The 25,723-nt window shown below is 54.4% G+C and overlaps 10 protein-coding genes across 10 annotated transcripts in view; 4 read left to right on the forward strand and 6 right to left on the reverse strand.

Moving 5' to 3' along the window:
• The window catches only part of BBA_05686 (AMP-binding enzyme), a gene marked incomplete at both ends in the record, with an annotated part of 5,772 nt that extends 4,920 nt beyond the window's left edge, over positions 1-852 (forward strand). Inside the window, one exon of the mRNA XM_008600783.1 lies at positions 31-852. Within this exon, the coding sequence (XP_008599005.1) occupies positions 31-852 (822 nt within the window). The remainder of the gene's footprint in view (positions 1-30) is intronic.
• Positions 853-1,115: 263 nt separating this feature from the next.
• On the reverse strand, positions 1,116-2,943 carry BBA_05687 (integral peroxisomal membrane peroxin; the record flags this gene model as incomplete). The annotated part of the gene is made up of 2 exons (XM_008600784.1): positions 1,116-1,598; positions 1,648-2,943. 2 exons carry the CDS (start codon positions 2,941-2,943, stop codon positions 1,116-1,118), a joined length of 1,779 nt encoding a protein of 592 aa, XP_008599006.1.
• A 2,476-nt stretch (positions 2,944-5,419) lies between these two features.
• BBA_05688 (Arylsulfotransferase-like protein) lies at positions 5,420-7,218 on the reverse strand (the record flags this gene model as incomplete). The annotated part of the gene is made up of 2 exons (XM_008600785.1): positions 5,420-6,829; positions 6,901-7,218. The coding sequence occupies 2 exons, from the start codon at positions 7,216-7,218 to the stop codon at positions 5,420-5,422; spliced, it is 1,728 nt and encodes a 575-aa protein (XP_008599007.1).
• A 3,036-nt stretch (positions 7,219-10,254) lies between these two features.
• BBA_05689 (extracellular dioxygenase) lies at positions 10,255-11,396 on the forward strand (the record flags this gene model as incomplete). The annotated part of the gene is made up of 3 exons (XM_008600786.1): positions 10,255-10,603; positions 10,658-10,786; positions 10,858-11,396. The coding sequence occupies 3 exons, from the start codon at positions 10,255-10,257 to the stop codon at positions 11,394-11,396; spliced, it is 1,017 nt and encodes a 338-aa protein (XP_008599008.1).
• Positions 11,397-12,013: 617 nt separating this feature from the next.
• BBA_05690 (uncharacterized protein) lies at positions 12,014-13,166 on the reverse strand (the record flags this gene model as incomplete). The annotated part of the gene is made up of 2 exons (XM_008600787.1): positions 12,014-12,340; positions 12,399-13,166. The coding sequence occupies 2 exons, from the start codon at positions 13,164-13,166 to the stop codon at positions 12,014-12,016; spliced, it is 1,095 nt and encodes a 364-aa protein (XP_008599009.1).
• A 1,058-nt stretch (positions 13,167-14,224) lies between these two features.
• On the reverse strand, positions 14,225-15,560 carry BBA_05691 (phospho-2-dehydro-3-deoxyheptonate aldolase; the record flags this gene model as incomplete). Its single annotated transcript, XM_008600788.1, has 3 exons — positions 14,225-14,496; positions 14,561-15,340; positions 15,515-15,560. 3 exons carry the CDS (start codon positions 15,558-15,560, stop codon positions 14,225-14,227), a joined length of 1,098 nt encoding a protein of 365 aa, XP_008599010.1.
• A 2,379-nt stretch (positions 15,561-17,939) lies between these two features.
• Positions 17,940-18,850, forward strand: BBA_05692 (uncharacterized protein; the record flags this gene model as incomplete). Its single annotated transcript, XM_008600789.1, has 2 exons — positions 17,940-18,047; positions 18,110-18,850. The coding sequence occupies 2 exons, from the start codon at positions 17,940-17,942 to the stop codon at positions 18,848-18,850; spliced, it is 849 nt and encodes a 282-aa protein (XP_008599011.1).
• Positions 18,851-19,386: 536 nt separating this feature from the next.
• BBA_05693 (uncharacterized protein) lies at positions 19,387-20,656 on the reverse strand (the record flags this gene model as incomplete). The annotated part of the gene is made up of 5 exons (XM_008600790.1): positions 19,387-19,413; positions 19,525-19,563; positions 19,611-19,629; positions 19,705-20,260; positions 20,362-20,656. The coding sequence occupies 5 exons, from the start codon at positions 20,654-20,656 to the stop codon at positions 19,387-19,389; spliced, it is 936 nt and encodes a 311-aa protein (XP_008599012.1).
• Positions 20,657-21,833: 1,177 nt separating this feature from the next.
• On the forward strand, positions 21,834-23,235 carry BBA_05694 (60S ribosomal protein L13; the record flags this gene model as incomplete). The annotated part of the gene is made up of 4 exons (XM_008600791.1): positions 21,834-21,840; positions 22,327-22,373; positions 22,473-22,769; positions 22,840-23,235. The coding sequence occupies 4 exons, from the start codon at positions 21,834-21,836 to the stop codon at positions 23,233-23,235; spliced, it is 747 nt and encodes a 248-aa protein (XP_008599013.1).
• Positions 23,236-23,563: 328 nt separating this feature from the next.
• Positions 23,564-25,719, reverse strand: BBA_05695 (GTP binding protein; the record flags this gene model as incomplete). The annotated part of the gene is made up of 3 exons (XM_008600792.1): positions 23,564-25,116; positions 25,193-25,444; positions 25,509-25,719. 3 exons carry the CDS (start codon positions 25,717-25,719, stop codon positions 23,564-23,566), a joined length of 2,016 nt encoding a protein of 671 aa, XP_008599014.1.
• Between the last annotated feature and the right edge of the window lie 4 nt (positions 25,720-25,723).

Raw genomic sequence — 25,723 nt, forward strand, 5'->3', positions numbered from 1 at the left:
AGTCCGACTTCTCACCCCTATCCTTCACAGTTCGTCTTTTCGCTTCCGCCTCCTCTTCTATTCCCCTCACAAATCGCGGTCCCGGTTCCGTTTCCTTCCCCCGCCCCGACCGCTCCGCTTTCGTCCACCATCAGCCCCCTCGCGCGGACTGTGTCTCATCTTCGCGTGCAGTCGGCCACCCCCGCCCACCCGTTCTGGAGCCCCTCGGCCGTCGAGCTCGTGCCTTGTGACGAGGAGGGCACCATCCGGGAGGCCTATAAGCGCGAGCGCATCGTCGAGGTGGAGGCGCTACGCGCCGGCGGTGCCGTGAGCCCGCCCTATTGGACAGTGCGGCACATACAGGAGGTGTGCGCCGACGTGCACCGCATGCCGCGCGCCGCGCGCGCCGGCTTCGGTGATCTACACAAGCAGCTGCGGGAATTGTACGCGCTGCATACGCACCTCGCGGGATTGCACCCACCACCGTGGGCGCGGCCCGATGACACCGTGACGGTGGTGCGCGGCGGCGTGACGACGGTGCTCTTGCGGGTGCTGCGCGACTTCATCCTCGGCATGAGCGAGCACTTGCTCGCGCAGTGGCGGCCGTTTGACCGCGCGCGGCCTGAGTGGAACGTGAACTCGGAGATGTCGTTCCTCGAAGACTTTAGCTGCCTGCTCAGATTTCACAACAAATTTTACGGGCAGCAGGTCATCCTGATGCATGCGCCGCTGGCGCCGGGCTGGGCAGATCAAGGCGGGCTGCGGTTTTATCGAAGTATCCCATTTCGCGGATACCAGGAAAGGCGGGATACCGGGCTGACGAATGCCGAGAGGGAGAGAGACTCCTTTGCGGACTGTTTCTGGGATACTTAGTAGCTCAGCCATAGGAAGTCAACGGCGGACTTTGAGCTTTTCGAGTTCACGGAAGTGAGAGTATCTTTGGTTATAAGGCCCATTTTCTCGGCAACGTTTCCAGCTTATTCTAAAATTCGGCAAAGGCATGGGGAACACCTTTTTTTAAGACGCGTATCACGCTCAATGTTCTTCTTTTCTCAGCCCTGCATTAGCTGAAAAGGCTTTCAGAGTAGCGTGCAATGACATACAATGTACATGGTCATGAATAGACGTATCATATCTCATTCTAGGTTCATCCTGGCATCATCACCAATACCCCATTGGCCTCCATCTTTGCCTTGTCGTTGAAGCTCCATTTCCACTTCGATGCCCAAGCCACTGGTATCCGGCCCGCTGTCTTGTCTTTCGGTCGCACGCTTGCCGCGCGCTTCCCTCTTTTCCTTTTCCTTGTCAGCGGCAGTTCGATCTGTGGCGCGCCTCCGTAATATCGGAGGCCAAAATGACGATTTCGAAGAGGTCGAGTATACGGATGCATTATCGTCGATTAGCTTGGCATTGGCATCTTCAGCGCTTTTCTCTTCGACAATGACTGGAACGTTGGCCAAGGAGGCAGAGTCTGATTTGCTGTGCAGCGAAGCACTGTCTTTAGTAGTGGCTTGGCGACGATTGTGTTTTTCGACTTCGACAAGCTCGGCATCTCGGTACCACTTGCGCCGTCTTGTCCACTTGCCCCAGCCATCAACTCCTCGGCGTCCATTGTTCCACTACGAGTCGTTAATGCACAAACTCAGTTGAGACTGCTGATGTCCTTACCTTGGTATCGTAGTATATCCAACCGTTGCGGCCGGCGGTGCCGTCATAATCCACGGCCCCATTTTCGTCTGCAGCACCATCCACGCGCCATCGACTACCTTCAGCCCATTGCCACTGCATACGGCTTCCGTCCTCAGCGTGTGGCAGCTCAAATTCGTCCTTGGAAGGAAGCGAGTTGTTATGCTCATCGGTCCACGCAGCCCTTTCGTACGCAAACAGACTATTTGTCCATCCCAGACCAATCCAACGTCTTTGGTTTTCGTAAATGATAAAAGTAAACTTGACGCCGGCACTTTTTGCGCTCCGTGAGCTATCATTGCGGCGGTGACCGCGACTTTGAGCAGCTTTCAGTTGAGCGGCGGCGGCATTCTTCACAGGGGTGTCGAAGCGAAGTCCTGTAACGGCGGCAGCTAAACGACGGACAGTTAGACTTCGCCAGAGGATAGCCCTGCAGACGCGCATTGGACGAGCATGCCAGGTAAGCATGATTGTGCCAACAATGAGAACGACCCGGCGGACGGTAATAACTCTCAAAGGCGGCATTGTGAGCGCAAACCAGAAGGGAGTGACAATGAGAAGGCGCATAAACATTGCGGTCAAGGCAGGCTTGGTAGTGGCACTCGTGGCGGTGCGCTGAGTGCTAAGAAAATCGGTCATTTCAAGCAGCGGTTCCATCAAAGCGTTACAGCGGCCGGTTAACTCTTTCAGAGTCTCAACAATTTCGTCCAATGTCTTTTGGTGTTTGGTGCTGCCATCCGCTTGTTTGCTCGGCTTGACCGCAGCATGCGAGCTGCCAGCCGCGGCATCAGTATTCGAAAACTGTGCCGTAGTAGACTTCTTTTTCTTATCGAGCTTGACAGGTTTACGCCAGCCGCTGCTGCTAAGTGGGCTGTAGCGACGACCGTACATGGCAACGATGATACCGACGCCGACTGCGACAGGGCCGGCCCTCAGCAAAATGGTGTCGCCATAGAGAACAAGGAACCAAAAACTGCAGACAAACAGGAAGCTCTGCCATGGGTCGCCGGTGCTCCATGTCAACAGACCAACAAAGGTATTAAACGGTAGAAGAAAGGGGTGGCTATAAGCGAGAGCGCGCGTGATCTGGGGTGGAGTGGCCAGCAACAGCGGGCTCTTCTGATGAACAAGTACAGTTGAGCGGCGGGAGGATCTCGAGGGCGTGTTGGCAGATAGGGTCACGGGAGAGAATGCGGCGTAAGTAGGCGGAGCTACAAAGCTCTCGTCCAGAAGGGCGGGCGAGCCGGACACCATGGAGTCGTCGTCATGAGCAGACATGGCTGCGGCAGGCGGCCAGTGTGGCTCCTGGGATCGGGGGACGTTGTATTAGCGTTGGTACTTGTAAAAGATGATGTGCGATTTCGAGTTGTCGGCGCATTTCAAGGAATACGATTTCAAGCTTGCCACGCACGTAGAATCACGGGCGTGAAGTGCGCGACAGGTAGCTCGGCTAAGCTCTGACAGGGCAGATGGCGATCCGAAGCTACTTCGGATGCGCCCGAACACAGGAGATGGATTTGTGCAAAAGTAGAAGTTGAAGACTTCGCCAATCGGTAGAACAGGGCGCAGCGATCTTGAAGACTAGTGGCGTAACAGAGTGCAGGGACAAGCAGGGACAACTCACAAAGGCAGCCATTCAGAGGGGCTTGAGGTGGTCAGGCGCAATAAGTCTCAGGACGTCATCGACCGCGCACCACTGGGGTTGCTGGAACACGGCGCGGGAGGAGCGGGTAATAAGAGGGGGTCAAGAGGGAGGAATAGGCGAGGCAGCAGCTAAAATGCATGAAGACGTCGCAGATTTGATGGAAGCTGTGCCAACGTCGATGAACTCTAGAGAGAAAGAGAGAGTCTGGGGAAATTGTGGTCGGCTGTGGTTGAGCACGGGATCAAGAGTTGGCCCCGGGTGCCGTGGCTGGTCAGTGACTAAAGTGGCGAGGCGAGACTACCTACAGAAAGCAAACGGCAACGTTAGCAAACGGACGAGAGCTGGCAGCCTGGCAGCTGGCAGCTGGCTGTTGGCAAGAAGCTTTGAGCCGAGGCCAAACCAAGCAAAGTGCGGGGTGGCTTAATTATTAGGCGCACAGTTAGGTAGACGGACAGACACGTGAGCGACAGGCTCAGTACTAACTAGAGATTAATTACATGCAGCTAGTGAAATAACGACTATTGTAAAAATAGCTCTCAGGTACAAGACATCAGCGATTGCGTATACGTAGCCGAGCACGATTTGTGCATTCTAATTCCTCTTTTCCCACTGGATCTCAGCAGCCTTTGCCGTAGCCGACAGTGGGCCCGAGTTGTTAGAGCCACTACTCCGAACAGGTTGCGTAAACATGCCTTTTACTTACCTACCTAAGGTAGGTAGCAAACCGACCTAGGTACCTAGTTACACGTGCCAGGAACCCATCTTCCGGATGGACTTGAAGATGCCCCAACCTCGATCGATGCTGATTGCATGCGACGCAACAGTGTCGGAGGGAAGCCGTTTGATGCAGCAGCAGATTGGAATGAACCCCGTTCAAACAGAGTTGCGTAGAGACATTTGCTTAATTTTGACAGATCTTTGGCAGATGATTATCCTTGGCCAAGCCAAGACAGATGGCCTTGACCAAACCAAGATAATACCCTTGGCCAAACCAAGATAAATAACCCTGGCCGAGCCAAGATAGATGTCCTCTCAATTACTAGCTAGTGTCGTACATACATCACTGTTTGCGACGAATCTGTGTATCCGGCACAAATCTGGTTCCAGGACTGGCCCTCCGCGACATAACATCACAGTGCATATTGACTCAAAAATTAATCTGAACTGTTTTATATTTCTCCGACTCTATACTACATGCATAGATGCCGCTGCTATCGTCGTTTCATCGTCGTGACTCGTCCCCTGGGTATATTGATATATCGAATTATTCGCTGTCGGCATCACTACCAGTCGCGCAATTTATTTGCAGCCAGTGCAGGTGCCTGAAATCCAGTCAGTATTTCGTTTCGTGCTTATTTCTAGCAAGGTCTCAAAACGTACAGCTAGAGCCGCAGTTGCAGGCCGAGGCAGAGCCATTGCATCCACAGTTGCCGTTCATGTTGAAGGTTGGTTGGTTGGGGTGGTAAAGTGTTGGTGTTGTTAAAGAGGTTTGTGTGTATGAAATCGAGATTGTATCTGAGCCTGATGGTTGAGATCTGGCAGTAACCCAAGGGAACTCGCCTCGTATTTATATACCCCAATTCCTGCGTCTTTTGTGCGGCTCCAGCTCCCCGATTCTGACGAAAGACGAAAGCGCTGCGTGCTTTTCGCGGTGGCGGCTTCCCTGACCCACGCCACCTGAAAGAAACCTTAACCTTTTTCGGCCCCTCGCCGCTGCCTGCCCGCGGGGTTCCAGCGCCAACACGCCACGCACACCAACACACAAGGAATCCTTCAGAGACAAAAGGAATCGCCGTAATCTGAATTTGGATAATGATAGGAAATCCTCCGTCATCATCTTGTGACTAGTCGGACGTCCTCTCTGATTGCGTCAGTCTTTTGCTGCATGCAGTATGCGTAACCGATAACAACTAAACATGTCACTTGTGGGCCGTCATCACCAATTACGAGTCAACGAGCCAACGTGGCTGCGGTCTTTGTGCGTAACAATGCAGATCAATGTAAAGAGTAACTACCTACTAGTAGCGATAATTCAGGAATCACTCTAATCAGTGCGCTCGCTCCAAAACTACCGTAAACAATCATCCAGAAATCAAAGCTACCAAAATTTCATGCCGCGTAAACCGCGCTCTTTTCTCCCTTCATCACCATCTGCCGCGGATACCGCCATTCAGCCTCCCGCAACCTCTTCCACTGAATCCTTCGACGACATAACAACGCAGCCACACTCAGCCCAAGACCCAGCAGCGCCCGCTTCAACCGACAATGCCGTCCCGCTGACACTCGTTGCTGCCATGACGGCGATGGCTCTACGAATACATCCTCGTCCGTCGAAGCCTTCAGCATCCGCTGCGTTGACCACGTGCCGCTCGCCCCTTCGCTCCAGATCAGCTCCGACCGAACCAGCGTCCGCCCGCGGTCGTCGACGCCCATGATCTCAATCACCTCGCCGACGTCGCGCGGGATCGGGATACGTGCTTCGAATCCTGCTCTGTCCACCACGCAGAGCGCGCCCAGGCTTCCATCGCCGCGCTCCGTGTTGTTGCTGCGCAGCAGCCACGCCGTCGTCTGCGTGTCGCCGTTCCAGCTCACGTACAGCGCGCCCTCCTGCGGTCGTACCACAATCACCGGCTGCGCCGCCGGTGTGCCTGTCCAGGAGTATTTGGACACCACGCGTCCGCCGCCGCCGCTAGTCGTTTTCCAGAACTTGGCCGAGGCGACGGTCGCCTCCCGGAAATGTGCTGCGCATAGCACCTGTCCGTCCTCTGAATACTCGGTATATGTGGCTGCCAAAGGGTTGTCGTCGCCCCAGCCCGCAAACACGTTGCCGTTGCGCAGGCGCTGCACAGTGCCCTTGGAATGACGCGATGTCTCCGCAGCAGGCGTACTGTACATCCGCAGCAGCGCCGCCGTGTTAGTCGTCGTGTTGATATGAATCCTGCGCGCATTGCTCCGCCGTCCGGGCCAGCCCTCCATGTCTGGCACGTGCCCGCTGTCCAGCAGCAGCAGTGTCGAGTCGCCGTACCATTGGATGCCCTGGCTGGAAATCATGGCTGCGGCTTCCCCCTCGGAAGCGTCCTCGAACGAGTTGAGCCTGCCGCCCAGCACCCACAGCACGTTGCCGTGACCGCGGCGCAGCGCTACGGCGTTGCACATGTTGCGTGACGAAATGACGTAGTCGCCTTTGTGGTCGAGATCGATGCCTGTCGCGTGGAAAAAATCAAACGCCGTCTCGGGAGTGCGGCCCTGATTCTCAGTAGGAGCCTGGCTCATCGTAACATTGAAGTGATGCGAGGCTCTCCATTCGAAAACGAGTTCATTCGATGTCATGTCAATCTCTTGGATGATTGCGTCGTTGATCCACCCATTCTGCAAGCTTTCTAACGGGTTGTGTACCTGCGTGGCATTATGCATTACCATAATCGCCGTTCCATCATCCGTCAGCTTAAGCTCGACGGGCCGTGACGAAATTTCGCCCACGGGTCTCAACTCCTTGACCATTTCGTAGGATTGGTCCAGCTACCATCAATTGAACGTCATCATTAGCTGCCTCGTTCGCGCGTCGCGCCCAGTACGGTGCGACAACTCACCACGACATATGACCCTCCTCCAGCATGGCGACTACTTTCGTCGTGCCAAAATGTCATGTAGCTTCGATCGCCAACTGATTGCACCTTCAAATCGCGCGTCCGGCCCCATCCATCCTGCGTCCACACCAGGTCGCCGTTGGATCGAAAAATGGCTGGCCCCTCCACGTCTGCCTCGTTCTCTGTCGTTGGTCTCTCGGCCGCCTCACCAGGCGTCACGAAGAGCAGCCCATCTTCGCAGGGCTGCTCGCTCTGCCAAGTCTCCAGCTGCGGCGACGTCGGCCCGCAAAACGTCTTGTACTGTGAGGCTGGATGCCGCATGAGCAAATCTGACAGCCGACTGCGCCCCCCGACTGTCGAGGTACCACACTCGATCTGTAATGTACCAGATACGCTGGCCACCAGCAAGGCGAACAGTAGATTCTTGGTCACTGGTCTCATTTCAACGTAGATGATGTCGCAAAGGCCTACGGCTTCAGAGAAAATGTCATTTTTGCCAATTGTCTCGCCGCTGCCACGGAAACATCACGGGCGTGTTCTTCTTTGGAACAGATCAAAGTGACCAGGGCACAGGACAAATCAAACATTAGAGTGTTACAGCAGAATAAATCCTATTTTGTTCACGTGGTGCGCACGAGGGGTAATCTTTGACCAGCTTGAGATGGCAGCAGCGCGAGACAACGCACGTCCGATCTATGTGCCATGGTCAAGGTAGACAGAAGCACACATGTCTCGCCAGACCAAGTTGTGCCAAGCTCAGCCAAAATGAAGGAAGAAAAGACGTCCCGGGAGACCTTGTCCACGGAGTAAGCACAAGCCGAAACGCAGAGGCAGGCCCGAGAGCACCCCCTCGCAGCAAGCGTGCGTCACAGCTGTCGTACCACGGCTTCACCTTTTTTCCGCATGTCTGCAATTAATTAAGACTCTGGGACCGACTGCCATTCGAGACGGCAAATTCAATTCACCGTACGTGCCAAGAGGCATAGTTCACGGAACACAATGGTCATTGTTAACTCAGCTGATTCCTTCTTTTCACCTTCTGCGCACGGTCGATGCAGCTGGAGTCCCGTTGACGTAGGCCGTACGCTAGCAACGATTTTTGCTCCGTGATATGCATCGCCCAACCTTAATTCTGTTTGCTGGAGCGCTCGCCGCTGAGCCATACGGTTTCGCCATAACTACTAGCTTGCCTTGGAATCCGTCCAGAATAGGCTGCCAAGCTACTGCGTCGTATGCGATGTGCCAGTTGTTGTTCGAGGCCGGACGGAGGTAGAAAACGGCAAGAACGAGATCATCGTTATTCTGCGCCTCGTCCGGCAAAATCTAGAAAGCCACCTTGCGGCTATTGCGATCATCTCCCTTTACGCAAGATGTCGTCCACGCCGCCCCCCCCCCCCCTCCCCCTCCCCCTAGCTGTGACGTGACTCGACACGCAATAGTCTTCCCGGTTGCCGCACTACAAAACTCAAGTATTCCGGATGACGCTTCTATTATTGTATAGCCTTTCGGCGGAATATCCCGTTTCCGCCATTATCCTCTTTGTTTTCTTTATACACACAACTATGAAAACTGTGACATAACGGTCCCATTGACGCAATAGCCCGAAATGGGTCTCCCCGTTGTTTGAGATTTTCCCCGTCGCTGCGTCTTTTTTATCCTCCGGGCTAGATGTCACAGATAAACAAGGGGATCCCCATCAAGTAGCATATCTGATCTACCAATCGTCTGTCGTCCGCACCCGCGCAAAAGTTGGTGGTGCGGCACGCCCCTTCCACCCCCAGCATCGGGAGGCGCTCACCTGGACAAGCCACGCCAGTTGAGGGCAGGGTGTACGTTGTGGTAGGCATAGTTAACAGCAGGGTTCGTAATAATGCATATATATATACATGTAGATTGCTTATTATTTCACTGCCTACTATTGGCCAGTCAACCATTTAATACCCTATGCGCAGCTATTTAGCGCAATCAATGTGTAAAGGATACATCAGACCAAGATTATGATCATGATTAAAAGTCCCCCAATGCCAACTGGCAACGCCACTTTCAAGCCACCTACCTCTTACAGCTAGCTTACCTCAGCGTTCAGTTCATGCATAATTTTTGAAAAGGATACTTACTTCGTCGAAATCACTCAATACCAAGCATCCGGTGACGACTTCTAGACTAATTATCTGGAGAATCTTCAGCACATGCAAGCTGGGCCATGCGATTCTGGAGTCTAATATGGAGCGGCGGTATTCAATTTCCGTATCTTCCGAATGGTTCTTCACCTTCCACGCGTACACGCAAGCGCCCTTGAAACATACATTTATGGATTTATCCAGCATACTTTTGGCGTTACATCGTGGTCTTGAAATATGGATCAACCTGCCATGCGCCAATACGCCAGCCGGAGGAAACTCTGCAAGTCGTGAGTAGTTGAGGGGGGGGGGAGAGGGGAGCGGAAAGGAGAGAGGGAAGGAGAAGGAGAAGGAAGGCTGGGCGCAGGACCCTTGTACTGGCAATGCGAATTGCGCCCGACGCCTCTCAATGATTCAAATATCGGAAATCGTACCTATACTGTTACCGTCGGCGATCTGGGCAGCGATATGTTTCACAAATCATCGCCTGTCCACCCAAATTAGGCATCTGCGAACTAGTCATGAAAACCCGGGGGTGGCCTAGCTCGACCTTGAACAGCTCGATCAGTGATCACAATGGGGGTGTGCGAATGCCGAAGACACAAAAGTTCACATTCATGCTGATGGAACCTCTGTGATCCGCAAATTAGAATGCTCCGATCCTGGATTACCAATGCGCATCTACTTCTTGCTCGTCCGTTCCCCGCTTAGCCTACCTTGTCACCAGTCAAGACAGGCATCGCTGCATCATGTAACTCTGCCAACGCCCAGCCGCCTCTGTGGGATGACCGTTTACATGATTAGATTGCGTCTGTTCTCATTGGCCCGTTGAGGCAGTCGGGCTATTCTTGCTCATGCTTCGGTTTATAGTTCTTTTCTTGTTGTGTGGATGTTGACCCTCCAAAGATGGAGCTGCTGTTCGAGGACCACGCCCAAGCTAAATTGCCGGAAACCAAACGCGGAGCCTCCATCGACAACGAATCTAGTTGCCGCCGGCTCAGCTATCTTGTTAGATGCTACCGTCGTGCGACGAGTCAGGAGATTTTGCCGCGGATGAGATGTTGACCTGCTTCTTTCTGCCTAGTCTGGGTTGTCGACTTCGTCAAGAGTTCAGTATATAAGCCATGAGCCCAGCTCCGTCTTGAAATCGAACAGAACAAGCAGCTTCGAATTCTTCAGCACTCTTTCTAGAATCCTTTTAGATCTTTGCCCCTTCTTTTCTGCCACATTAAAAGTCATGTATACCTCTATTCTCTCTCTGGCCCTCGGCCTCGCTTCAATCCCTCTGGTGGCCGGCCACCCTGGTGAGGACCACCACAAGGAAGCCATGAAGCGCCGCGAGTTCCTCAAGGACAATGTCTCCAACCTGGATCACTGCAGCGACACGCTCGACGCCCTGGGTGTCACGAAGCGCTCCATCCAGCGCCGCCAGAACACCATCCATGGCATGCGGGTGAAGCGCGGCCTCGTCGCCCGCGATGAGCACCACGCCGTCCGCAGCTACGATGCCGATGTGAGCCAGGCAAGTATTGCCAAGAAAAACGCCTCGTGTGTTCTGTCCCCCGAGGAAATCCTGGGACCTTACTGTACGTACCGCTAAGATGCCATGTTCGGTTGACTTGCTAAAGACGTACACACAGATGTGGCCGGCGAGTCTATCCGCTCCAACATTACCGAGGACCAGACCGGTGTCCCCATTCACCTAGACATTTCTTTCATCGACGTCAACACTTGCAAACCCCTTGCTGGCTCGTGGGTTGATGTTTGGCGTATGTTTCCCCACCCCCGACCAACACCTCTGTCTCTCCAGACCAACACTAACCTTTTTCCTTCCCTGCAGAGGCCAACTCGACCGGTGTCTATGGCGGCGTCGTGCAGGAGGGCTTTGAGGACCGCAACGACACCTTTGAGGAGACCTGGGGCCTGACGTGGCTGCGCGGCATTCAGAAGTCGGACGATGATGGCTCAGTGCACTTTGAGACCATCTTCCCGGGTCACTACGTGGGCCGCACCGCTCACATTCACGTGCTGACGCACCCGAACGCGACTGTCTTGCCCAACAACACCATCATCGACGCGCACGCCTCGCACGTTGGGCAAATGTACTTTGACCAGGACCTCATCGACAAGGTCGAGGAGCTGACGCCATACAACACCAACGAGCAGGCCAAGACGTTGAACTCCGAGGACGAGTTCCTCCAGGGCGACCTCGAGGCCGGCGGCTACCCGTACCTTCAGTACGAGCTCGTCGGTGACAAGCTTGAGGACGGCATCGTCGCCTGGTTAAACCTGGGCGTCAACGGCACCCAGAACAAGATCGTCGACCCCATCACCACCTTCCACCCCGTTCCTACCGCGGCCGCCAACGCGTGCTCTTAGAGCGGCACTATATAAAAGAAAGGAGCAATGTAGATTAACAGATATTTCAAGCTTAGACAAAACTCACGCAGCACAAAATTGATCATTCCTTACACTTGCATTCGCTATGAACATTTCTTAGTGCTGAGCCTGCTTCCTAATACCGGCGGGCTACTCCGACAAAACATTCGTAGCGGGATCTTGGTAATTAGAAGTGTTAAGTAACGCGAGTGAAAAATAGAATAGCGCGTCCATTCTAGGCCACTGGTGAGCGACCAACTTCCCGCCTCCTTCTTTTCTGTTGTGCTCGCTCCTCCTCGGCATCTCTAAGGGAATATGGGGAGCACAACATTATTTGCGCATTATCACTCGTGTAGACTGCAATGGTCTTTCAAAGCCTGCATATTTGTACTCTCAATGTTTGAAATTGCTGGTTGGTCAGCGATATACGTGTGTCATTGCGAGAGTGCACGTTGAGTAGTAGTGACAACCACAGTAGCCATTATCGACCATTTAACTGTTTCCACATTGTACTTTGACAATTGTAGATTTGTTCTACATTATACACAGCATGCTTTCCAAGCATACTCTTCAGCTTACAGTCGTCTCCCGTGCCGCCCTCTTTCCTCTCTTTTTTTTTATATCCTCCCCAGGAGGTGTTCCCTCTCTCTATTTCCCGACACATCGGGCTGGCCCGTGATGGGCAAGTCCCTCTTGGCCAGCTCAGCCTCAATCAGCTTCCAGCGGCCGACAGCCACTTCCCTGTCGATGGAGCTGACGCGGCGGTCGTGCAACTTGACGTTGGCCAGCCGCTGGAGCTCCTCCGTCTTTTGCAGAATCTCGGCCAGCCGCTGCGGCTTGGGCTGCTTGGCCGTCAGGGTGATGAGGTGGCCGACCGTGGTCGCGGCGCCGAGCTTGGCGTCGGGGATCATGTTGCCGGTGAGCTGGTATAGTCGTTTGCGGAGCTATTACGCAAGTTAGCAATGGAGTGTAGGCGCGACAATTCGATCCGGTAATACGTACGGCAAACTTCATCTGATCATTGACGGCAATGTCCTTCCATGAGGAGTCCCACGTCTTGATCATCTCAGCAGCTTCTTCACTAGAGATTCTCTCCGGTCGCGCAACCTCCTCCGAGACCTCGGACACCTGCTTCAAGCTGTTCGCAACAGCAGCCACCTCGCCCTTGAGCACCGCACCGCCTTCTTGGGCCACAATCTCCACAGCGAGCGCAGCATCCATGTCCTCGCGCGAGCCCTCTGCCCACTTTTGCGTAGCCCATTCTCCCAGCGCGCCCGTCTCCTGCAGGACCAGTACCTCGACGAGCGCTCTGCGGTAGTACACCGCAATGGCGGCTTTATCTGTGACCTTCTCCGCGCTCGCAAACGCCGTGAACTCATCCAGCTCGCTCCAGTGGCCCGGCTGGTCCCACCACTCGCTCAGTGTGCCCGCCTCCGCGAGGTCTTCGAGCGACGTGGCCGGCTCGTACACCGGGTCCGCGGCGCTCACTTCCTTGGGCGTCGCGGCCTCGTTGCGGCTCGCGGGGAACGGTAGCCGCGAGTGGCGCACGGCTAGAGGGCGCCGGTCGGTGGTATCCTTGTTGTCGAGGGCGTGGGTAGGAGGGAGCCGGGTGAGGATAGAGTCCTCGGGGATCTCTGTGTTGCGCGGCGCGGGCGTCGTCGAGATGGAGCGAGTGGCGACGGCGACGGTCCTGCGCGAGACGGCTGAGCTCGCACGGTGCAGGGACTTGACGCCCCTAACCCACGAGATCCGGGGCATTGCCGACTTCATATTGGCGGCTGTGTTGAGTTTTCCTTCTTCGAAGGGGAGAAAAAGAGGTGGATGAAGGCAATGGCTCCTGAAGTGCGCCAAAGCTGGGACAACTTTTTTGGCACAAGGGTCAATTGAGCCAACCAGATGGTGGCATGCGTTACAGTGCTGACCCACAGGACAAGGTACGTCGCTGGCCCCTAGGTACAGGACATCATCTTGAACGCGCCATCCGTCACAAGTTCATGGGCGACAATTCACAGAAGAATGGCGCGAATATATATCCTTGCGCTTCTATTTGCAGCGCTCATTTCTCTAGCTGCCGCATCTTGTAAGTGCCGCACCCTCACCTGTCCATGCCCAAAGCTTGCTTTCTAACAGCTCGGCCTTAGCTGCGCCAACCTTTTGCAAATGCACATGCTTCAAGAATAGCACCATCATTCCTCTTGGGCCAGAACACCAGTCGAGACGATCATCTCCATTCTTCGATACGGTAGACGTACCCTCGAGCGAAAGCCTGGCTGTCGCGCCGCGATCGGCTTCGACATCATGCACCGAGTGTACAAAGGCGTTTTGTCTCAAGCAGGGCATTCCGTTTTGCAAGGATGCGACCGAAGATGATGTATTTACAATGTGTTTCCAGCGTGACAGTAACAAGGACAAGATTATTGTTTGGGTCTTCATTTTAGGGACCGTCGGACTGCTTGGCTGGACTGGTTACAATCGCTTAACCCAGTGGCGAGAGCATCGTACGTTTGCTCATCAGAATATGGGGTACGCTCCCGTTTCTCCCGGCCAGTGAGGAAAGACAATGCATATATTGTTACAATCTACGTTAAGTGGCGTTTCAGGATTTTCGCACGAAGTTATGTAAATCGAATACAAGGTACTCATGAGTGTATATAGGCTATAGCGAATTGGCTCTCTGTCCAATAAATTACACTCTCCATCTTCTAGATGGTACAGATTTCTTATATGTAAAAAGCGGAATCTATCCGCTACTGGTCTCACTTTCGAGTGCCGTGACCTTTCATTTTTCAAATGACTCATGCAAACAATTCTCGTAGTCAACTTTTTGTCTAGGCGGAGCTGCCATTTACTTGTCTGCGGGTGCGGACAGCCTCGGCGAGGTCTTCGAGGACAGTCACTGTGTCCTCCCAGTGAATGCAGGCATCTGTTATGCTTACACCAGGCTTGAGAGCAGAGGGGCCCTCGGCCGGAACTTTTTGGTTGCCTTCGTTGATGTTGGACTCGATCATGACACCAATAATGGCCTTTTCACCCTCCCTCAATTGGTCACCGACAACCTTGGCAACCTTGGGCTGGTTGTTGTGATTCTTTTGCGAGTTGCCTTTTGCGTAGCGCGTTAGTATTAGTCCATGAAATAGATGCAGTATCTTGACCGGGACACATACCGTGTGAGCAGTCAATCATGATGGCCATTTTTTGCTTCTTCTCCTCCAGGGTCTTCTTGGCAGCCTGCACACTCTCCTTGTCAAAGTTAGGGCCATAGGTACCGCCACGCAGAATGACGAAGCCGTGCTCGTTGCCTTTTGTACGAGTAATGGCGGCCAGGCCCTGCTTGGTGACACCCATAAAGTGGTGCTTGGCAGCGGCAGCACCAATGGCGTCAATGGCAACGCCGAGGTTGCCATCAGTGCCGTTCTTGAATCCGACGGGGAAGGACAGGCCAGAGGCCAGTTCACGATGAAGCTGGGACTCGGTGGTACGGGCACCAATGGCGCCGACAGAGATGCAGTCGGCAAGGAACTGGGGAGAGATGGTGTCGAGCATTTCACTGGCAATGGGCATGCCGTTATTTGTCAGATCGACAAAGAGCTGGCGAGAGACGCGAAGTCCCTTGTTAATCTCGAAGGAGTTGTCAATGCTGGGATCATTGATCAGACCCTTCCAGCCAACGGTGGTTCTGGGCTTCTCTAGGTATGCGCGCATGACGATGCAGAGGTCGCCGGAGAGCTTATCGGCGAGGGCCTTGAGGCGAGCGGCATACTCGTGGGCCATAGGGGGATCGTGGATAGAGCAAGGACCGACGACAACCAGCAGACGGTCGCTGCGGCCTAGGACAATGTCGGCGGCGTCATTGCGGCCCTTGAGAACGGTCTTGGTGGCATTGTCGGTCAAAGGAATCTCGGTTGTGAGAAGGGCGGGAGGAATGAGGGGATCCTGTCCCAGAACTTTTGAACTTGTCAGTAAAATGTAATTGCATAGTTATACACGAAATTGGGCGAAGAAGGGTGGCGGTCAGCTTGGGCGAAAAATATCGAGGGGTCGTACTGCCCCGCGCCGGACGTAAAGACGGCTGTACTTGGCCGAGAAAAGCGATGCAGTTTGTGAAAAAGACGACTCACTCCGGGTGTCATCGGCAGCCATGCCGAAAAGACTTGTAGACGACATATTCTGAGATTTTTTGTGCTTGGAGGCGACTGGCAAGTCTATAGATATATGTTTGGGTAATTGGGTATCCGTAAATCGGCGAGTGCAGATTTGGGGCAATTGCAGATGATTCCGAGACAAATATGCACACAGCGGAGCCCTTGGTCGACCAGGCTGCAGGACGGAGGTAATGTCAGCTGAAAGAATGAGAGGTTGCAAGATGTACGGAGTGCCGTGAAGCCAATTAAGAAGAAGGAAATTATAAAGATGCGGAGGTCGTCTACGTGAGTCAGATCTGCGAGGTTCGGATGTAGTACAAGTGCGCCTAATAAATGCTAAATTTTTGGGGATTCTGGGTCCCTTTTTTTTTGGAAAGAAAAAATGTTTTTTTTAGCTCCAAAAGTTGTCGATGTCGCAAGGAAAGGCGTACCCCACCAGCCCGAGACAGCCACTGAAGAGCGCTGGAATAGCCTGGAAGCACCACGAGCCATTCAAAGGTCAGCGGAATCCCACTGAGGGCCACTGGGAGCCACCGAATCCAGAGTCGGAACGTTTGTTGTAGACGAGTAATGGAGCTTGCATCCCTGGAATGAGCGCATTCGTCCTGGTACCTACAAGTCAGTTTCTGGGCCCTCGAGTAAACAAGTGCGGGATGCCCTTGGAGCGACAAGAGGTAAAGGTGCATTATTCAGACGCGATGTGGTACATGGGCTGATGGGTGCGTGCAGCCGCTGGAACCTGTGGATGTAATAACTCGGAAGTAATACGTCAGATGCGGGTACGCCAGCGGCATTGGGAGAATAAATAATCGAGACGAATAAGGCAGGCTCCATAAGTGCATCCCAAACACCAAAGTGCGGATAACTAGCGTCCCAAATCAATCTCACAAACGGGTTTGGTCGCAATGCTTACTCGAACTAACCCTGCCAGCCTGCCCTGCCAAGTACAGTTTCGCGGTCGACTGTCGGGAAGTTCACAGCATGTGGCGTTCTTCAGCACCGCGCGCTATGGACCAGGATCTGTCGGGACTATATTCCTGTACCTATGGATGCTGATTATCAACGATGAGCGTGCAATTTGTAGCATAAAGCCGGAGAGTCATGCAGCCTGCTGTGCCGCCTTCAATGTCGTCTCTCCGCCTCTGCGTAGCTAGACAGATGCAGAAAGTTCCAAGTATCGGTCAGAGCCTGGTCGGTCGCCATCTCCCAGCTGGATAGTTATTCGCAAGCATGAATATGCACTGCCAAACGGCCATCTTGCCAGCCACCAGCCAAGAATCTACCAACCAGTACCATTGGTGCTTCGAGAGACAATATGCGAGGGTCTGCAGCCATCATGGACTGCACATGAGCTGAGTTGATTTTTCTACAGCCTGGTCGCTGCATGTCCCAGAATGGTTGCAACAGCCAACTAAACTACCAGTCAACCAGTGTGCCAGTGCCAGACAACTCGGGTGGCAAGTAGGTGTCGCCGGTCTGACAAGCTTGGACTGCAACTGTACCCATGAATCATGTGTCATGGCCGGATGAACTCGAACTTGTTTGATAAATGCGTCGAGAAATTATGATGACAGATATTCATCTTCTACACCGTACCAAGCCTCCATCGCACAGCATTACTTCACAAAAACGACGAAGTCGCGTTGATATACCAGTTCAGGGTAACAAGGAAAGGCTGAGCCACAGCCACTCATCAAGCCACAACGTTCTCCGCCTCTGGCACCTTGAGAGGGTGCGCCTCAGACAAACATATTCAACAACGCGACTCTTGAGGGTGAGTTTTTTCTAACAAAAAAAACCTCACCCCAGATTCTCTCTTAATTTATATCCCTCACGTACTTTTAGTCTCTCTGCTTCGAGGTTGCCGTTGTGATTAATAGCCAATGCCTTAGGGTCCCCTCTCCGTCATTGCCACCTGGTCGCAGTGGTTGGTCCCTTACCAACCATCGCCTTCTCGCTCTCCGCCTGCCTCTCCCGCCTCTTCCCCCCGCTCCTTAACGGCCTGCTCTCCTCGATTTCAGGCTCGAGTATTGATCCTCCACTAAACGTTCTGCTCACATCACATCATAAGTCATCTCTTCTGTACTTTGTTCTTTTTTTTCCACTCCCTTCTGTCCAGCCGACCCAAGATACCCCGAGAACGCTCGCTCAGCAAAAGCAAATCCACCCCCTCCCGTTGCAACAAATACGAGCTACCGACGTCGCTTCACGACTGTGCCGCAGCAGCACTCTAGTCACAGCCACCTGCCCACACGCGTCCTGCACTTGCTGCACTTTCTGCACGCGGCTGCATAAATACTACGCTAGCCTTGACTCGCCGTACAAGACGAAACACTCGTCGCTGCAATTCGTCGCTGCAATTCGTCTTGCCCGGCCGCGTGCGACCGGCATCTCAGCCAACATGTTTGCTACCCAGCAGCATACCGACATGATGGAAACTGGCCGGAAGAGGCACCGTGACGAGGCTGATTTGGCCAATGGGCCTGCTGGGTTTTCTGAACACCGCGCTGTAAGCCGACGACGCACCTTGTTGCAAACGTCCCAGACTCGCCATGCTGACAACGTCTCTAGAAACGTGTTCAATGCCTTCCTGTTCGCACCTCACCAATGTCAGTGACGATGCAGCAGAACATGTCTTCTCCCACAATGATGGCTTCAAGCATGGGTGAGACAGACTTTGCTACAGCTTCCGACTATACAATTTGGCAAAATTCAAGTTCACACGACCAGCAAATGGCCACGATGGAATCTGTCGAGATGCAGTCCGCAATACCAAGCTATCTGCAGCCCGACGCCGTAACTGGCCGTATACCTACGCCGATTCAACCTAGCTTTGTCGGCCAGCTTCGAGGCCAACAGTGGGCCAATTCATCCGCTGCCGCTGGACGCCGAGGCATCGCCAACATGGGCCACCACCAAGTCGGACTTGCGGATCAACCCTGCGCACAATGCGACGCACCGCAGGACCGAAATTGGCAGATGCAGAATGATAGAAGGCTGCCTTCTCCAATATCGGAATCAGAAGATTGCATGGCGCATTCTCCCGGACACTTGACCGCGCTCCAGGCAATGGAACACCCAAATGCCATGATGGACGTCGAGATCCAGCGACCGACCGCGTCCGACGACGGAGAGGGTGATCCGGACTCGCCAACCTCTCACCGAAAGGGTCATACTCGGAGCCGACACACTGTGAATACATGGACATGGCAGCCAGGCATGAAGCGCAGCTTCAGTATAGGGTACAGGTCCGACTGCGACAAATGCCGAGACAAGGTGCCTGGTCACTTTAATCACATCATAATCTCCTAGAAAGGGAAAAGCTTCATCGCAGATCCTCACACAGAACAGCAGATATGGGATAGTGCGGTGAGACCATTATCGTGGTCGCAGAAGCGACAAAAGCTTCGCTGCTTGGCGAAGCAGATACCGATCGTCATCTGAGGACCGGTCAACCACCAATCCGGCGGAGAGAGCTCTCGAACCCCCCCTGGAAGCCCGCAGGGCGCTTGATCGACACGATTCAAGCGATTCCTCCCTGGATATACATCTCTTTCCCCTGTTTGACTCGCAAACAGTCTGAACCTTCTCCATTCAAGGAGCTGTACACTTAAACTTTGCCCACGAGACGCCTTCACGATGTTACTCGAGTGGGACGCGGCTGATTGTTTCTAATTGCATTTTAACGGATTGAAGCGTTTTATTATATTTTCCTCAGCAGTCGATGATCTCTCAGCGAAACATTTTTCTTGTTATATTGGGTTACTGCACTCTTCGCCACCATCATTAGATTCTCGAGATCGCAGTGTCGACTCGCAGCGTTGTTTAGAAGGGCCTTCTGACTACAGTCAATCTGGGCCCATTAGCAGAGCGTTCTGCATGAATTTATTACAGTGATTCACTCTTTATGTGCTCACAATTTTGCTGTTGTGCATTTTGTTTGATTGTGCAGATGTGAGGATGAGAGATTCATCTATCGTACATACCAAAAAAGACTCCATGACGCCGTCTAATGCTCGACCCATCTACAGTTTATGTTACAGTTTGACAAGCCTTCCCTCTTATCACGTACATACATATCGGCCTCTCGACTTCGATCCCAAGTAAACAATGAAGCTGATGCTGTTCATTTTTCTGGCCCCGTCATAGACTCAAAGCGCAGTTACCAAGGCCACCATCCTTTCTTAGTAGAAGTCTGCTCGCCGGAAGCACCCGCGAGACCCAGCTGATCCAGGCTGCCTCCCTTGCGCTGGTTCTCCAGCTCCCTGTCCCATGCGCTGTTGGTCGTGGACTCGACAGCCTCTACTTGCTGGGCCGCAGCTTGAACAGCCCCAGTAGCGGGTGACTCCTCCTTGCCACCGTCACCGCTGCCAAAAACGCCGGAGAGCACGCCAAACACGCCCTTTCCAGCAGCGGGCTCCTTGCCACCGCTGCCGCCGTCGCCCTGCAGCGTGGGCTTGAGGTGCTCCTCGAAATGCGTGCGGTGCTCGGGGGGCGCGATGAGGGGTGGCAGGCGGATGCCCTTTTCCTCGGCCTCGCGGTTGGCCGCCTCGACGAGCGCAATCTGGTCCTCGGTCGCCGTGCCCTTGAGGTACGCCAGGCGCGCGGTGGCGAGCTCGTCCGACTCGAGTTTCTTCTGGGCTTCGGCCCACTCGGCGCGGCGGGCGCGATTATATCGCAGCATATCCCATACCGAGTATATGCTGACAACGCCGGCAACAGCTACGATCGCCACCCATTAGTTTCCTGACTATTTGCCACCGAGGCGAACACTGCTTGGATGAAAAGCGGCCTCGGGGAGGGCGGGGGGGAGGAAGGCTTACCAGTAAAGACGACAATGCCGCCTATGGTCCAGCGGTGAGCCACGTCGAGAAGTCGTCGGGAGGCGTCGACGATGCGGTCCGTCTGACTGATCTGGGCCTTTTGCGCGGCGAGGTGCGCGAGGCGCAGTCGCTTGACGCGCTGCTCGGGCGTCTCGCCGGGAACTCTCGAAGGTCTGGGTGTCGCGGCACTGACGGAGGGAGATACTGGCGCGGCCGTCTTTGATGTGGCGTGCGGTATCGTCGAGGTGAATCTCGTAGCATCCTTAACGGTGCGCGGGCCGATCCTTGACGCCATCGCTCCCGTCAGATTCGTGTGATAGGAGACTGACAAGAAAGGAAAGAAACGAAACGTTTCGACTGCTGAATTGCAAAGTGCTGTTTTTGGTCCAGACGAGGAGGGGAAGAAAAGGTGGATTGGTAGTACAGAATGACGAGAGACGAGCTGTCCAAAGGTTTTCCGCCGCGAAAATGGGGCGGGTTCAAAGGAGTTCTAGCATGTCATGAGATTTTTTTGGAGTCCCGGTTTGGCGTGGAATTCGCGTGCTATGATTGGCACGGAGAAATCCCGGCGAACAGGAGCTATGCGCTGCAATTTACGGCTTGGATCATCTGTCAAATACGTTTGAAGGCAGGAGAAATGATTTTTGGGTGGTTCAGGAGCAGTGCATTTTCCTGCTCCGCAAACATCTGAAGCTGATGAAAAACGAAGAACTGGTGGTACTCGCCGGCTAGTAGGTAGGGACTGACTGAGCAAACGCCCATACAGAAAGGAGGAGAGATCACAGGTTAGACGTGAGGAAGGCCGGTGCTGCTACGGATCAATTGTAGGTGACATGTTGGTTAGATGAACAAAAACAACGTTTGTGGACGTAGCCTGGAAATTTAGGTCGCGCGGACGACGTGGGTGAAGCTCTGCGTGAGCATCTCGCGTCAGGTAAAGCAGACACTGTCTAGCGGCAGCAGAGCATCTTGATGTGTTGCACAAACGCGACTGATGTGATACAAATCAGTGTGCAATTCGACAGCTGGAAATTGGAGAGTATTGTCTAGCTGAGACGGACATGCGAGGTAAAGCTCTTTGAATCAATCTTCAGAGCAACAAGTGGCATCTACAGTAGCTGGCGTCTTCTTCATGGCGTCGCGTATAGCGTCGTTCACAATGAAAACGGATGAAATCAAAAATTACGCCCCCTATGGCCCCGAAGGACAATAGAGCGTGGAGCGACACCGCGCTGTGCAATGCAGGCCTTCCACACTGAAGCCCCCAAATCTTGAGCTGGGAACTTCGGAACAAGGTAAGTATGAAGAAGAAAGGAAGAAAAGAAATGGAAAACCGAGGCGGCGCGCGAAGACTTTATAGCTTTCCTTTGCCAGCTGTCAACGGGCTTCCTGTCTGGCTGCCTTTGAATCCAGGCATGAACAGCAAACGGCGCCAACAAAATCCACCCGACGCCAAACCAAAACAGGCCGTCATGCCCCGTTCTCTCGTTTGCAAATTGCAGTGTCTACACTTCATTTTACTGCTCCGCCAGCAGCCAACGCACACGTGACCTGCCCACACAAGTTTTTCCCTTCGCTTGTTTCGCCCAGCAGAAAGGGCATACCCCACAAGGTACGTAGCATTTCGTAGGGCACGAAAACCCTTCTAAGAAATTGTCAAGCCTCCGACTCCTCTGATCATTCCACGCCTCTCGAACAATCGACAATCCGGATCTTTTGATCGCAAGCAGACAAAATGGTACGAATCCCGCAATTGCGCAAGACACGTGTTCACACAACGAAAGAGTCAATTACTGACATTGGACTTTTTCTCTCGAATAGGCGATCAAGCACAACCAGAAGATCGTTAAGAACCGTGAGCATATATCTCCCAAAAACCATCGCACCGAAAGCGAATAGCAGCGCTACGACGACCGACGAAACACATGACGCAGGAATCGACGACTGACTGAGGATTTTGAACAGACTTCCACAAGGACTGGCAGCGTCGCGTACGCACGCACTTTGACCAGGTATGCGAATTTACCTCCGAGCTAAACCAAGCGCAGATGATTTTCGGCGAATACGAAGGCATGAGAAAACGTGGTTATTGACAAGATTGGAACCTCTAGGCTGGCAAGAAGGCTTCCCGCCGTACTGCCCGTCAGGCCAAGGCCGCTGCTCTGGCTCCCCGCCCCGTCGACAAGCTCCGTCCCATTGTCCGATGCCCTACCATCAAGTACAACCGCAAGGTCCGCACCGGCCGCGGTTTCACTCTGACTGAGCTCAAGGTACGAAATACACCAGCAAGCCCGCAAATCGCCATCCATTCTCTCGCGCAACCCCAACCAACGACGAAAGATTCCGAGTGCTGGCAAGAAACTGCTCGCCATACGACGGATGACAATCTTGAACTCGAGTGGGATAGCGTTGGATGATGATACGACTTCGCGCGGAATCATTCTTGCCGGAACTTCAGGCAACTAACAACTTTCACAGGAGGCTGGTATTGCCCGTCCCCTCGCTCCCACCATCGGTATCGCCGTCGACTTCCGCCGCCAGAACCTTTCCGAGGAGTCCCTGGCTCTCAACGTCGCCCGCCTGAAGGCCTACAAGGAGCGCCTCATCCTGCTTCCCCGCAAGTCCAACGCCCCCAAGAAGGGCGACACCAAGACGGACCTCTCCAAGGTCAACACGGCCGCCACCGTCGCCTCCGTCCTCCCCGTCACCCCCACCGACCTCGGCGTCAAGGAGATCAAGAAGGGCGACATGCCCGCCCCCGTCAAGGGCGGCGCCTACGTGGCCCTCCGCCAAGCCCGCTCCGCCAAGCGCTACCAGGGCGCCCGCGAGAAGCGTGCAAAGGACAAGGCCGAGGCAGACGGTGCGAAGAAATAAAGGAGAGAGCGGATACAACACAAAAAATGGGATACTGGTGTTTTATGAGGGTTTTTGTGCTCTTTGCGTATCGTACGGGATGGGCATGGGTCGGCTGCTGCAAAGGCTACTACGATCTAGTGCTTGGCCCGGTCCATAGTCCAGGGTAAAGAATTATTTGCATGATCATTGGCTCTCCCTTTTGTATTCGACGCTAAATGAATCAAAATATTTATGTGACTCTGATTGACTCTGTTTTGACAATGTGGCACATGTGACTTGCTCTGACTCCTCGAAGCTCTTTCGAACCCTTGAAGTACAATACTGTAGCTTCTCTACCTAGGTTGGGTTATACTGTGGTAAATTCTTTGTTTCTATGCGCCACCACGAGCTCAGTGCCGTCTTTCAGCAAACCCTCCAAAAATGCACGACTCAAAGGCTTGAACTCGTCGCTCCAGTTCCTGAGCAGCTCAGTGCACATGACGAGCGCATTCTCCCTCTCGACGGCCGCAATGCGCTCCTTTTGCTTCGGATCCGCCTGCTGCGGCTGCAAGCCCAGCCCCTCGGCGGCCGACAGCGCGGCCGTGCTCTCGTCCTTGTCGTCGTCGACCACCTCCGTCACGCGCCCGCCCTTTTTCTCGCCGGTGATGGTCTTGGTCAGCTGTGCCGAGACAGCCTCCTGCTGGAGCACGGCGGCAATGACGCGTGAGCCGTCAGCAGAGCGCGACATGAGCGCCAGCACGAACCAGGCCTCGGAGCGCAGGCTATGCCACTTTTCCTGTGTGACGAGAAAGGCGAGCGGCTTGCCGACGTCGTTGCGTGCGTAAAACGCGGCGCGGCTCTCGCTGTCGGACGCTCCACGCCCCGGGAGTAGCTCCGCGGCGGCGTCGGAGTGCAGGACGCGGCAAATGGCGGCGACGGACCGAGCAGCCTCGACCTTGGTGGGCTCCGTGTCGGTGCGGCCAAAGAGTGAAATCAGGCTTTCCACGCTGTCTCCCGTCCCCGCGGCGTCGGAATCGCCCTCTGCAGCCTCCTGGCCGCTGTCCTTGCAAAACTGCGCCACATTGTCCGGGCAGCCGGCCAGCAGCAGCCTCGTCAACGACACGGCGCCGTACTGCAATTGCGGCTGCGCGTCCAGGCCGTAGATGCGCGGCACGCAGCCGGGTTCCAGCAGCGGCCGCAGCGCGGGCTTGTTTTGCGTGGGAATGGCCAGGTTCTTAAGGAACGCGAGTGCCGCGTGCAGCAGCTGCGTGTCCTGGACGTCCGGGTCGGCGAGCACCTTGGCAAGCGCCGTCTGGGGCGCGTGCTGCTCGACCAGCGCCGTCGCCGCATCGTCTGAACGCGCCAAGTTGCCGAGCGCGAGGCACGCGGCCGCCTGCAGCGACGAGTTGCCGCTCTGCAGCCACGCAAACACTGTCTGCACGGCCGCCGACGTCGGCGGATATGCTGCCGGAAAGGCGCCATGCGAGGTGAGCTCGGCCAGCGTGCTGAGCATGGAGAGGCGGAGCTGCTTGAGCGCGGTGGCTACCTCAGGGTCGTCGACGCGGGAAATGTCCAGGCCGACGTGAGCGTGGTGGAAGGCGTCCAACAAAAGACCAAATTGGTCGTGAGAGATGGCGAGCTGCTGGAAGCGCTCGGCGGCAAGGTAGACGAGGGCGACAGTGCCGAGCGCGGCAAACTCCTCGGCGTCGTCCTTGTAAGGGGCGCTGGTGGCGACCGAGAGAAGCACAGCAACGGTGTCGTCGGCGGCGGTGGCGATTTCGGAGTCTCTGTTGACAATGAGCGCGAGAATGCGGCAAAAGTAGAGGATCACGCCGGCAAACTGCGGCAGATTTGGCGAGGAAAGGAGCTTCATCATGGCTGAGCTGATCTTGAGCTCCGACGCAAGAATTTGGGCAGGATCTGCATCAAGCCTCCATTAGTATCGCATTGCTCACGAGCTCAGTCAACTGCTTTTTATCGTGAGGTGGGCACACACCGTAGTCGACCATGACATTGTATAGCACCGGAATAGTGAATTGAACGACACTCTCGTCACTGAGTTGTCGAATAACCGCCTCCAAACGTCTGTCCTCAACCGCGAGAGCTCGATTCTTGTTTGTATCTGCGCATGCGTTTCCCACGATTCGCAGAGCGTGAATTTTGAGCTTGTTGATAATGTCTTCCTCGGCAAGCTCTTCGAGAAAAAAGGTTAAGATGCTAGAATCACCATACGGCAAGCGCCAAGCCTCTGCCTACGATATCAGCCTCGAGTCTCTCTTTATTTTCGGACCTTTGGGAGCTAGGCGACTTACCGTCGCGGCTACCGTCACCCAGCTTCTCGGCCACTACTTCGAGCTGTGCCTGGTCCGAGGCGCGCAGCTCCTTGCAAGTCTCAAGCACGCCAGCCAACAGGTCAGTTCGTCGCTGAACTGCATATTCCGGTTCAATAGTCTCATCGTAATCTTCGGTAGACTCCCCGCGGCCCTCGCGCTGGAGCAAGTCTGCGATTTCTTGCGGCGTCATGTTT

Source organism: Beauveria bassiana, assembly GCF_000280675.1.
Source record: "Beauveria bassiana ARSEF 2860 unplaced genomic scaffold BBA_S00015, whole genome shotgun sequence".
NCBI classification, from domain to species: domain Eukaryota; kingdom Fungi; phylum Ascomycota; class Sordariomycetes; order Hypocreales; family Cordycipitaceae; genus Beauveria; species Beauveria bassiana.